Source organism: Hordeum vulgare, chromosome 2H (genome assembly GCF_904849725.1).
Source record: "Hordeum vulgare subsp. vulgare chromosome 2H, MorexV3_pseudomolecules_assembly, whole genome shotgun sequence".
NCBI classification, from domain to species: Eukaryota; Viridiplantae; Streptophyta; class Magnoliopsida; order Poales; family Poaceae; genus Hordeum; species Hordeum vulgare.
In genome coordinates this window covers 664,058,966-664,073,191 of record NC_058519.1, presented here as the reverse complement: position 1 = coordinate 664,073,191, position 14,226 = coordinate 664,058,966, and the positions used below count along the sequence as shown (strand labels likewise).

Below are 14,226 nucleotides of genomic sequence, written 5' to 3'. Positions count from 1 at the left end.
TATCCCTGCACGTAACTGTATTCTGCTGTTCATTAGTCTCCATGGTTGTTTTTCTCCATCTAACTGTATGTGAGGACCCCTAAAAAAAATGTATGTGAGGACGTGTGCTCATTTCCAACGGCTGAAAGGGATGGGAACTTGTCTATAAAACAAAGCCATCGTCTGTCCATTGTAACATGCATGTCAGTAGTAACATATACCACACTACTGATAACCATGTCAATTATGCTCTACCAACAGCTGTTCATCTCCACACTCATACCACTTGTTTCCCTGTACTTGTATTTCAGGTCTTGTAGTAGATCAAAGAAGCCATCAGTCCTCCCCCGAAACTGGCCAATAGTACACATGTTCCCTTCTCTTATTGCCAACCTCAATTATTTGCATGACTATTTCACCATGGTGCTTGCCAGATCAGGTCACAACTTCAGGGCGCATGGCCTACCTGGGACCGGAATGCGGTTCTTCATCACTTGTGACCCTCCGAATGTACAACACATCTTCACCACGAACTATGTCAACTTCCCAAAGGGCGCGGAGTTTGCTGCCGTCTACGACATCATGGGTGGCAGCCTCTTCACAATCGACGGCGAGCCATGTCGTCGGCAACGGCCTATAGTACAGAGCATGTTCAGCAACCCGCGGTTTGTTGCGAGTATGGCGGCTTGCTGCTGCAATAAGGTGGAGAATATCCTCCTCCCGTTGTTTAGCCACTTGGCAAGCAGAAGTGCTACGTTCGACATGCAAGAAGGGATGTCGAGGCTTATGTTTGACCTGGCCACTATGTCTCTATATGGCATAGATCCTGGCCTTCTGTCCTCAGACATGCCGCCCATGGATGCTGCTATCGCCATGGACACTGTGATGGAGGTGGGATTTTTAAGACAGGGTGTGCCGGGCTTTTATTGGAGGTTGATGAGGCGACTAGGCATCGGCTTCGAGAGAAAGCTAAGTGCGGCACATAAGGTGCTACAAGAATTCATCACGGAGATGATAGAGAAGAGGAAGACCCAACGAGGACGTGTTGGTCTTGGTCATGGTGAGGAACAAGATGGTGTGGATTTTTTGGCCTCCATCGTCAAAGAAAACTATGCTGACGATGAGTTGTTCCGTGCGATGCTCATTGGCTACATGATTGCTGCGAGGGACACTGTCACCGCGGCCCTTCCATGGATCTTCTACAACCTCGCCCAGAACCCTAGCATTGTGTCGAGCATCCGGGATGAACTCTCACCCATTGCATCACAAAAGGACGATGGCCATGAGGCGGGTACAACTGCGATGCTAATCTTTTATCCGGAGGAGACCAAATCTCTGGTCTATCTGAAGGCTGCCTTGTATGAGACTCTAAGGTTGTATCCACCGGGGCCTTTTGAGCGCAAGACAGTGGTCGCCGATGACATCATGCCAAGTGGCCATGAGGTGCGATCTGGGGATACTATTATTATTTCTTTCTACTCCATGGGGAGAATGGAGGGCGTATGGGGTAACGATTGCCTCGTCTATAACCCTAAAAGGTGGCTCTCGGAGGATGGCAGCAAGCTTAGGTACGTACCATCTCACAAGTTCGTGGCGTTCAACTCAGGCCCAAGGATGTGCCTTGGAAAGGACATCGCCATTATGCTAATGAGGACTGTGGTAGCTGCTGTGGTGTGGAACTTCGATGTGCACTTGGTGGAAGGGCAGCGCATCAAGCCCAAGTGGTCTTCCATATTAGAGATGAAACATGGGCTTAAAGTAAATCTGAAGAAGCGTCAAGTATGACATATATTTTTGTGTTTATTTATATTGACAATAAAATATACTACATGTAAACAGTCCATACTGAACTTCCATAAATAAAGACATGGAATTATTGCCTCTGTTTTTTCTACTTTCTGTTTTCACATGTACTAGTTTGAAGTAATGCTAGACGCACTGGGTTTTATAGGGGTGGTTAGGATTGTGATTTCGTTAAGGAGGGCAGGCCCATCCATTAAGTAAGAGTTCTCCACCCCAGGGTCGTACAGTCCGTTGGTACACGTCCTTGAGTCTATCATTAGAGCGTCTACGGTTAAACTTGGAAAATCCGGCCCATGAGATGTCCAAGGATACATCCGGGAGCGTCCACAGAAACTGACCGGTCAAGTGTCAAATAATGCATTGTACAACCGGATACCTCAAATGAAAAACCTCAAATTCATACTATTACATGCAACCTAAACCTATAATAATAAGCGGAGCTCGTCCGGCTCCATCTTGCCCATGTCTGACAGCTGGTTGCATCCCTCGTAGTGTCGGTCCTGTCATCGGGGAGGTAGTGTAGGACGGGTGACACTAGCCGGCTCAGGGGAGTCGAGATCATGCCGTCTCCCATGCCCTACTCTTCCTCGTCGGAGCCCGTAACCAGGACAGTGTCGGTGGATGTGAGATCAATGAAGGATCCCTCCAGCGAGGAGCCGGCGTCCACCACCACGCGGTTGCGGTACCATACGGGGCGCCGAAGAGTGTGACTCTGCCTCTCCAACGTCCATCGCCTTGAGGGCCTTCGCTGCCTCCCGCGCCCGCTGCCTCGCGCGGTGTGCACGCTGCTCCATATTTGCTCCACAGATGCCCATGGTGCGTCCTAGACGCGCCAACGGAGGGGTTGCGCATCCGCCACGGCCGTGTTCGAAAACCAGACGGACCGCACCACTTCTAGTAAGGCAGCGACGTCCCATCCTCGCGGCAACAAACTTCTGGATGTGAGCCATGCTCCCAAAAGACTATCTTCTATGCACCTTGAGAACTTACCGTTCAGTTGTTTTTGTTCAAAAAAGTGCACATCAAAACAGTCAGCAAATGAACAAAGTGAAAAAAGGTTGGCTGAGAAAAAAAAGAAAAATGATACTAAATGTACTGGTTGAGCAGCTGGTTCCCTAACTTAGGCAAATAAGCCCTATTGATGGGCAACGACAATTATGATCATCAACAAAACGCACTGCATTTTCATAAGTGAGTAGTGAAAAGAGCTCTTTCAACTCAAGAACATGCAAACTACAAAAAAAACATGCTGGTCAAATTACAGCAAGTACAACCCCCGATGATGGGCAATGCCAAATTATGATTATTGGCAACTGTAAGCTAGGAAAAAATAAATGTTGGAAAAATAAGGATGATTACCTGGCTAATTTTCACTAAAACTTTCATTTAGCACCTAAGGAGCTGGCTCCCTAACTTAGGGCAATAGCAGCCGTATAGATGGGAAACTACAATTTTGATCACACGCAAAATACAAAAACATGAAATATCCTACTAGTCAAATCAGGACAACTACAAAACCTGATAATTGGCAAGCCCAACTCTTATTATAAGCAAATGTATGCTTCAAAAACAAAAAATGTGCATGTTGGGACGATGACCATGCTTATTTTTGAACAAACACTACACACGTACTTCATAAACATGGGGTCTCTATATACTGCAAAACCATGAATAAATCTGCAAGAAAAGAAAGAAAAACTTACTCGAAGATTTCGATACGCACCCTTCATAATCATATCCTTCTTAATGACTACCTTGATGAGACCCTCGTTCCATGTTTAACTCTCGAAAGAACAATTGGCGTGCTCATAGCCACAAAATCTTTGTGGATTAACCCATAGTCTGCATCGAGCAAGTCGAGATAAAGGAGTTGTTTCACACACCAAAAAAGCACCGACAAAAAAGAATAGCGGAACACGTGTCAGTTTGTAAATGCTATGAGAAAAAAGGATGAAGTAAAAAAGCAATGTACCGGAAAAAGCGGGGCATCGACATCATTTTACCACTAGGTGGAAGAGGCAACAACATATAATATTCTTCTTGTCCCCCAACCCCATGAAAGCAATCCTAAGTTGGTCGACAACGAACTGGCAAACATTTGAATTCACGATGTTGCGTGGATTCAACGCAGCTGAGTACGCACGCGGGGACACCTTTAAGCTGGTTGCCGGTGCAAGGAAACAGCCGAACACAATGACAAGCCATGCGCTTAAAAACTTCTCATCAGCAATAACTCCCACTCAATTATCATATCACACCACTTGGTCACTGTTGGCGCAAGCCCTGAGGGAATGTTGTACATCTCACTGAACAATCTAAGTGTGTATGGCTCCATTTCATAGACAACTGAGGGAATGTTGTACATCTCACTGAACAATCTAAGTGTGTATGGCTCCATTTCATAGACAACCTTCTTCCGCCTCCTTGTCAATCCCCAAATCCTTTCAACATTGGTTGTGTCGACCAGGATCTTCCCCCTCTCAGGCATAACAATTGCGACAACTCTGGGTCATAATACTTCATGAGATCTCCTTTCATTGTTCTTGTTCCTATATCAAGCACGTCACAAAAAAAATATATCACCAATGGCATCCTTTTGTAGCGTGTCGAGAGAACCTTTTAGAATGAATAGTCTTGAAGGTTACATCATGTTCCTTGGTGGCGGCGCACTACTACTAACATGTGAAAAATACAGAAGAATTTGAACTAAAAATAAAGACACGCTGTTGTCTTGATAAACTGGGGAACTATAACTACATTATAATGCAACTGCTACTATTTTGCTAGGCAACTACTATACTGCTATTCTCCTTCTTGTCCCAAATAAGGTGAATACGAAAACTAACATGATGACTTTCCAAGAAGAAAAAATAAAGCAAAAACAAAGAGCAACAGTATTAAAAAAAACTAGGAACATTTAGTATTATATATTCAAAAAGCACATAATGTCCATGCCTTGAACAACCCCACATATATTCAGATAAACTACAACAAACCATACCCCCTAGGCCCCTTGCCTATTTCAATTTTTTTAAATACCTCATGTCTTCCATTCTTCGCACGTTTCTGATGCCTCCCTTCTTTATCACGAGGGGTAGAATCGGTGGCCCGTTTCCCCGCCCGTCCATCCCGGACAGGGTTCTATTTCGCCCGGCCATGCTTGCGTTCAACATTGCTTGTCATTTGAGCCACCTCCTCTTCCCCATCAGTTCTTTCCGCAATCCTTTTGCTTTTTCATGTCATTCTATAAAACAAGATACACAAGACCTTGAAAATGTCATGTTGGTTTAACAATGCAAGACCAAAAAGCAAATTTCTGCTTCTAGATAAAAAAAAATGTGTGACTTCACTAACATTGTGTTGGAATTATGCCCTAGAGGCAATAATAAATATATAGTTATTATTATAATTCCTGTATCAAGATAATAGTTTATTATCCATGCTATAATTGTATTGAATGAAGACTCATTTACATGTGTGGATACATAGACAAAACACCGTCCCTAGCATGCCTCTAGTTGGCTAGCCAGTTGATCAATGATAGTCAGTATCTTCTGATTATGAACAAGGTGTTGTTGCTTGATAACTGGATCACGTCATTGGGAGAATCACGTGATGGACTAGACCCAAACTAATAGACGTAGCATGTTGATCGTGTCATTTTGTTGCTACTGTTTTCTGCGTGTCAAGTATTTATTCCTATGACCATGAGATCATATAACTCACTGACACCGGAGGAATGCTTTGTGTGTATCAAACGTCGCAACGTAACTCGGTGACTATAAAGATGCTCTACAGGTATCTCCGAAGGTGTTAGTTGAGTTAGTATGGATCAAGACTGGGATTTGTCACTCCGTGTGACGGGGAGGTATCTCCGGGCCCACTCGGTAATACAACATCACACACAAGCCTTGCAAGCAATGTAACTTAGTGTAAGTTGCGGGATCTTGTATTACGGAACGAGTAAAGAGACTTGCCGGTAAACGAGATTGAAATAGGTATGCAGATACTGACGATCGAATCTCGGGCAAGTAACATACCGAAGGACAAAGGGAATGACATACGGGATTATACGAATCCTTGGCACTGAGGTTCAAACGATAAGATCTTCGTAGAATATGTAGGATCCAATATGGGCATCCAGGTCCCTCTATTGGATATTGACCGAGGAGTCTCTCGGGTCATGTCTACATAGTTCTCGAACCCGCAGGGTCTGCACACTTAAGGTTCGACGTTGTTTTATGCGTATTTGAGTTATATGGTTGGTTACCGAATGTTGTTCGGAGTCCCGGATGAGATCACGGACGTCACGAGGGTTTCCGGAATGGTCCGGAAACGAAGATTGATATATAGGATGACCTCATTTGATTACCGGAAGGTTTTCGGAGTTACCGGGAATGTACCGGGAATGACGAATGGGTTCCGGGAGTTCACCGGGGGGGGCAACCCACCCCGGGGAAGCCCATAGGCCATAAGGGTGGCGCACCAGCCCTTAGTGGGCTGGTGGGACAGCCCAAAAGGGGCCTATGCGCCAAGGATAAGAAATCAAAGGAAAAAGAAAAAAAAAAAGGAGGAGGTGGGAAGGGAGGGGGACTCCCTCCCACCAAACCTAGTCCAACTCGGTTTGGGGGGGAGAGTCCTCCCCCTTGGCTCGGCCGACTCCTTGAGGGTCCTTGGACCCCAATGCAAGGCCCCCCTCCCTCCCACCTATATATACGGAGGTTTTAGGGCTGATTTGAGACGACTTTTCCACGGCAGCCCGACCACATACCTCCACGGTTTTTCCTCTAGATCGCGTTTCTGTGGAGCTCGGGCGGAGCCCTGCTGAGACAAGGTCATCACCAACCTCCGGAGCGCCGTCACGCTGCCGGAGAACTCTTCTACCTCTCTGTGTCTCTTGCTGGATCAAGAAGGCCGAGATCATCGTCGAGCTGTACGTGTGCTGAACGCGGAGGTGCCGTCCGTTCGGTACTAGATCGTGGGACTGATCGCGGGATTGTTCGCGGGGCGGATCGAGGGACATGAGGACGTTCCACTACATCAACCGCGTTCTCTAACGCTTCTGCTGTACGATCTACAAGGGTACGTAGATCACTCATCCCCTCTCGTAGATGGACATCACCATGATAGGTCTTCGTGCGCGTAGAAATTTTTTTGTTTCCCATGTGAAGTTACCCAACACATTGGTGGGTAAAAATTGTGTCTCTATTTAACATCTCGTAACTTCATCACCATTACTACTGAAAGTTGCCAGTTATTCGTGATGATATCTCATCTACTATTGCTAGTACTGGTAAAAGCAACTTGGTGGTGAATCTAGGAAACAACATATTGTTTTGTAGGCAAGTTAATTACAAGAATAAAATAATAGACACCTTCATTGATACCTGGTGACATCGGCACACAAAACAACCAACACCACAGATTCCTCTTCATCACAAACCAACCATATATTCGTATTCATCACATAGCTTGCCATAAAAAACCATAAAAAGAAAAAAGACAAAAAGGTGCTACTCAAGGACTATAAATGTGAAATGCATTTGGAGAAAATTGAGCAAACACGAAATCATCTTCCAAAATATAGTTTTGCTGGATCTTTAGAAAAGCAACTAGTGTCCTATTTCGCTGCAACTGCCGACACGAACTACTACCATTACCCCCTTCCCATATGCAACTTGATGAAACTAATAAAACAATTGCAGTCATATTGCTATACAACTGCATGTGGAAATTCAAGCAACTCCACATAAACAAAAATGGATACCCCCCTCTCCAGGAATTCAGGCCTTCATGCATCTGGCAAATGCATCACCAGAAACCTCATCCCCTCCACCCCTTCAATTCAACTCGTGGCAAGATATGTGACCAACGCCAACTATAACCCCGTGATGGCCATGTCGTGCCCGCGGACGCCATGGAAAGCCTTCATGCTCACCCACCTTGCGTGCAATGGATACACCCCTATCGCCCGTCACACCACCTGAACCGTAACCTCACGGTGCCAATCGAAATCTGGAGCGGATCCGCGTGAGGAGATGTATTGCTATACAGATTTTTCAAAAAAAAAATCAACACATTTAAAAACAAGAAGAATTTTTTGGAATATGTGAATGAAATTTGGAATTTTAAAATAGTTTTGAATTACAGGAACAAAATATAGATCTTTGTCAGAATTTGAAAATTTCTAAACATTTTTATAAAAGAAGAAAAATTTCTATTATATTCGCAAATTTTCTAAATTTTGAACAAAATGTTGATAACGCAAACATTTTTTGCAATTCCTAAACATTCTTTGAAACACAAACATCTTTCTTAAGTTGTGAACAAATCTAAAAGCAAGAACATTTTTCAAAATTCCTGGATACTCATTGAAATACAAATATTTCTACGAAAATCGTGATTTTTTTTTGAGACTGAGAACAATTTTTGAGATCCCTGATTTTTATTTTTTTTGATACACGAACATTTTATGGATCGTGATCAAATTTTGAAAATGATAACAATTTTTAAAACAGAAATAATTGTATGAAATCATGAACAAATTTTAACAAACTAGAACGTGCTTAAAATCCCGGGACATTTTCTCAAAATCCTGAACAAATTTTGAAACACGATCATTATTTGGCAATATGGACATATTATGAACACAAGAAAGCTTTTGATGTGAAGTTTCGCCTTTCCGCTCCTCCATCTCCCACAACTCGTTGGAGTGGTAGTGTTAGCTGTTCTCTGAATATAATTCAGTGTCTCTCTTTCTTAAGCCAGAGTAGCTATAGGTTCAGGTTTCAGATCCTTACAAGCCAACTATGTGGCAATTGGAAGAAGAGAGAGAGAGGGAATTAGAGCGGAGGTAGGGGAAAGGTAGGTAGCCGCCGCCGCCTGATCGATCTTCGATGCCCTGTTTTCCCCAGATCCCCAGCTTCTTATGCTAGAGCCCTAGTTGACCCACTCGTCGCCAGTTACTCGCTGGTTGGGCTTCCTTGTCCTCCTCGCTGGCTGTTTCCTCATCGGCCTTGGTAACTTGTTGGGCCGGTGGTCTGGTACTCTTAGGGATGCTAACACCCTCCTCTGCTTGAGTTGCGGCTTGTCCTTCATTCGCATCTGAGCTCGCAACAAATGTTGTCTGATCAAAGCTTGCATCTCCACACGCTCTGAGAGCCAAGTATTCAGATCTGTCACAGGGGTAGCTGATGCAGCTTCAATGCCCCAATGCCTTGGTTCATGGCCGTAGAGGACAAAGAAGGGAGTTTTGCCATGCACGCTGTGCCAACTATAGTGTTGAACCAGTATTCTGCCAAGGGTAACCATAAGCTCCATTTTTTCGGGCAAGCATGCACAAAGCACCGGAGGAAAGTTTCCAAGCACTGGTTCGTGCGTTCCGTTTGACCATCGGTGGCTGGATGGTATGGGGTGCTCATCCGAAGACTAGTGTTTGTCTGACGGAAAAGCTCTTTCCAGAAACGGCTTGTGAAGATTGGGTCACGATCTGACAAGATGGAGTCTCGGAGCCCATGCAGTCTGTACACCTGATCAATGTATGTGGTTGCCACCTGAGAAGCAGAGAATGGATGTGCCAAGGACAGGAAGTGGCTGTACTTGGAGAACTTGTCCACCACAACCAAAATACAATTAAACCGCCCTGATTGTGACATCGAAACCATCTGCCAAGCACGAACCGGAACAGGTAATGGTTCCAGAAGACCATTACCTGAGATTGTTTCAAAGTGTCAAAAGCAGTTGTACACTCGCTGGTCCATACGAATGGGACATGTTTTTTCAGTAGATGTGTCAGTGGCTTAGCAATGATCCCATAATGCCGAACAAACTTACGGTAATAACCGGAAAGTCCCAAAAACTGTCGTAGTTGTTTGATGTTGAGAGGAATTGGCCACTGCTGAATCTTATCTGGCTCGGTGGAAACCCCGTGCTGACTGACGACAAACCCCAAATAGGAAAGTTCCCTCTGAGCAAAAGAGCATTTGGAAGCTTTAACTTGCCATTGATCCGCGCGCAAGAGCTGCAACACTTCTCGAAGGTGCTGCAAATGATCCTTGTAGGATCTGGAGAAAACCAAGATGTCATCAAAAAAAACCAACACACATATGCGCAAGACTGGTTTCAGAGTGTGGTTCATGGCTCCTTGAAATGTGGCTGGACCACCAGCTACTCCAAATGCCAAAACTTTGTATTCGTAATGGCCCGAATGAGTCTGAAATGCAGTCTTGTATTCCTCCCACTCGGCCAATCTGATTTGATGATTCCATGCCCACAATAACATCAAATCCCCCCGAGGGTAACACTTTGAAAGAGGTGGAAAACTGATGATTTTGCACCGTCCAGGGGCAATTAACAAGCTCTTGTTCACAGCGGAGTTCTGCACCATTTGCTACTTTCACTCGAGCTGGCTTCGGCATTGCCTGCAAACCTTGCAACTCTGATACACAACGAGAATCATTGATGAAGGAGGCTGAACTGCCTGAGTCTACTAACACTTCCACACTCTGACCTTGGAGCACTGCAGAGAATTGCAATAGTTTAGATGAATCATTACCATTGAATGCTTGCAGAGACACTGCATACACCGCTTCTTCAGTAGTACTTTGATCAACGCCAGGTTCAGCTTCTTCTGATGGTGTAACACCCATGAAGTCTAGAAACTCCTCCAGAACATGCATCTGTATCGTTGCTGGGCAAGTGTGGTCACGCCCCCATCGCTCACCACACTTAAAACACAGACCTCTGGCCCTTCTGTAAGCACGCAAGGTATTAAGGGGATTCACTTCTGGTGGTACTTGTCGTGGTTGCTCCATCGGTGCTGTGATCAACCGCGGCTGTTGTCGTAAGAGGCCGAAGAGCCCGTGCGTTGCAACGGAAGAGAAAATAACACATGCTCTGAACGCAATATATTTTCACATGACATCACATTTGTGTTGTCGACGATGACTTTAGTGCTCACACAATGAAAACGCATTTGAATATACAGTCACTCGGAATAAGATGAGAAATATGTTGTTTCTCCCCACGAGGTTTTTCAAAGGTGTCCATGTGTTGTTAACGATGTTTTCTTTCCTCTCAATTTAGTTTTAATTTAATGGATATTTATTGCAATTCGTCGCCGGAAAGGGAGAAAAAAAAGGACCGTGCACTACAGATTGAGTTTGCACCAAAAATACTTCCTCCGTCCGGAAAAGATTGTCACCACGTACATTTTGCACAAAAAACCTTCCTGTTATCCCGACACAACCCGCAGTCCCCGTCCCCTCCCTCCTTCGACCATTGAAGATAATTTCAAAAAATACTTGAAAAATATTGTTTGGAATTTTAAAGAGGGAAAAATTAATTATTCGCCAATTCACAAGAAAATACTTGAAAACAGTTCGTAATATAAAATATTGTTTGGAATTTTAAAAAATGTTTATAAATAGTAAAAAATGTTCTTGATTTTAAAAATGTTTTCAAATTTGTAAAAATGTTCACGAATGATCGAGTGTATGCAGTTCAACAGTAATGATTCTGAGTCTTTCAGGTTATATGAATGAATTTTGAAGAATTAATTGTCAGGGTGGATCAAAATATTATAGTATATTTTAAAAAATGTTTCTTGAAATTCAGAATAATTCTTTGAGTTATCAAGTTTTTTGACAACCATGATATTTTTTTAAAAATATGAATATTGTTTCAACTTGTGAATTGTGAATGAAATTAAAAGAAGAAATATTCTTGCATTTGGGAACAAATTTTTGAAATCATGCAATGAGATATGAATATAATGTGGTCATCGCCATTGAAGATGGTGTTTTTTTTTTCTCCCGTTGCAACGAACGGGTCCTTTTGCTAGTTAAACCCTATGCCCATTTGGCACACCGGGATTCTGGCAATACCACAATCCCGACCGGGATAACCTGCTAGGCTGCTACTCTCATAGACAGAAATTGGGCCGGCCCACTAACAAAAAAAATTTGAAGTTTAAAAAAAGTTCGCACATTTTTAAAATTGTTCAGAAGTTAAAAATATTTATGTTTTCTATTTTTGTCACAAATTCTATGTCTTTTGTGTTTCAAAAAAATGTTTGGTTTTTTAATTATATTCGTATTTTTAATTCTATTCGTATTTATAAAATCTATACTAAGTTGGACTCTAATATGTTAGCTTTGACTACTCCGCGTAGTGCGTGGTAGATCGAGTCATGCTATAGTTTATTGTAGCTGCGTACATGTGCATGTTGAGAGGATCTTTTTTATGACCACATATGTGGTGAGCTATAAAAAATGTTTTTGATGTGCATTTGCTTTAATTCTTGAACATTAAAATACATAATTAGTGGATCATATATTTTGACCTATTTTGTTCAAGTATCTCTGTGTATTATTTTGTTTAATTTTTTCTGCGAAAATATGTCTATTAGATTTTTTGTGCACAACTATATTATTCTTATCTCTCCTTCCATGATATGCTCCTCATGACTTAATTATGTGGTAAGTAAACCCCTACGCAAGTAGCTTTGCTTCTCACACGGATTTAAATATTCTAAGCCTAGCGATTTTTTTTTCTTGGGACGCATGGAAATAGGAAACATGCATGTGTACGGATTCCAATATTGCAAGGTTACCAAACTGTTTTTTCCTTGAAACGTATATGATTAAGAAACATGCATGCGTGCTTGTTTTCTTTGCTACAAATCACAACCGTTCTTTTAAACTTTTTTTTTCTCTTGTTTCATCTGAGCCGTTCGTTTTATATCGTTTTAATAATATAATAGATAGATGTGTTGGAAAATATTGGAAGTTTATCAAAAAATATACATATGTGCGTTAAAAAATACATTGGATACTTGAAAAAAAAATAGACACATGTGGAAAAGCAAAAAGAAAATGAAAAAACAAAGAAAAACCAGAGCAAAGGGCGCGCGCGTGCGCAACTGCGCTAATGGGCCCAGCCCAATTCTACAAATCCCGGCTAAGTTCTCTCAAGGTTTAAAATAGACCAGGATTAGTGAGTTCGGTGTGCCGATTTCAGGGATTTGAAGTTTAGGGTTTGGTTTATGTTTCGTCTATAAGTTCAAGGTTTATTTTGGACTTTTTCCTTTTACCGCTGTCCAGATTTACCGTTCAAGCCCTCATCCACCTCCTATCTTCTAGAGAAAAACAAAGAGAGGGACCGAGAGAAAGCCAGACAGAGCAGCAGCCGCCATAGATCCATCCCTCACCGCCCGGACCCATACCGGTGCAGCAACCGCAGCTCCCTCCCCTTCGCCTCCGCTCCCCGCCCTCCTTCATCTCAGCTCGGCCATGAGACCTGCAGCCACAAACCCTAGGCTAGGTTCTTTGCCTCGGTCAGCCTCGACGGATGTGGTTGCACTTTGGTGGATGATGTGAGTGCTCCGGTGCCACGTCCACGACCAACAACGCTCCCTCCCCGAACCCCCCTCAAGCCTGGACCAAGCTTCACCGGTGTTTGACGACACGGAGGTGAACATCACTTCAACCTCGGTGGCGCCATCTCCGACCAAGGCATTCACCCCCACCCCCCTTCTCCCTTTTAACTTCCATCATTGATGCATCCAGTACATGCTTGGAAGACAAGTTGTTGTATCTCTCCATTGGACATGACGAGTAAGGTGGAGGAGGTGTGACGAGGAGATTGGGAGCGATGATCCTATGGTGCTGCTTTGTGGGTTGTAGGTCAATGATTTTTTGTTCGTTTGTACACATTAATTTATCTGTTAGTGAGAAAACGTTCATATACGGTGAAATAAAATAAGAAGTACAACTTGGTCAAATCTCTAGAAATGAGTGAATGGCTGGCTTGGTGATTTCTATTAGTAGCCCCCTTTTGCTGTTAGTTTGATTATTACTATCTTATTATGTCAAATGTTACTATCATATTATGTATTGATGCGAGATACTATGATACTAACAAAGAATCAGTAATGTTGCAATTAGTTCTATGTGAAGAAAAGACATATGGGGCACATGGATACTGGTTGTATTGTTTCCCCCTTCTGCCACGACATACCTTTGGATTCCTCCAAGTACAAAGATGATTTTGTTCGTTCCGTCTTAGTTATAAAAAATGAATTGTTGACTCAGAGAGGAGTTGTAGAGAGAGAAACTCATGTACCATTGTATTCTCTGAATATTGGTATGATTGATATGATCCTTGATTAAATAACTTGTGGTTTTATTAAACTAGCAACTTTCTAATTTGCGTGGTGCTAACATCTCCAATTTGGTGAGGGCTTACCATTCATTGTATATTAAGATGTCCAGCTGTTGATATTCGGAAAATCTGTTCATCTTTTCTTTTGTTACTCTCGCCATTGTGGTGTGAATCTCAAAGAAGTGAAGGAAAGGTATGGAACTGCGTCATTTTGCTAACTTTTTTTCACTATTGAATTGAGGCCCTTACTCTTAGATACATATACTAATTGTGGTTCAGTTC

At 43.0% G+C, this 14,226-nt stretch overlaps 1 protein-coding gene across 1 annotated transcript; it reads left to right on the top strand.

Annotated features, from left to right (window-relative positions):
- The first annotated feature begins 216 nt into the window (after positions 1 to 216).
- Positions 217 to 1,764, top strand: LOC123431371 (noroxomaritidine synthase 2-like). Its single transcript, XM_045115177.1, has one exon. It carries the CDS (start codon positions 217 to 219, stop codon positions 1,762 to 1,764), a length of 1,548 nt encoding a protein of 515 aa, XP_044971112.1.
- Positions 1,765 to 14,226: the final 12,462 nt, after the last annotated feature.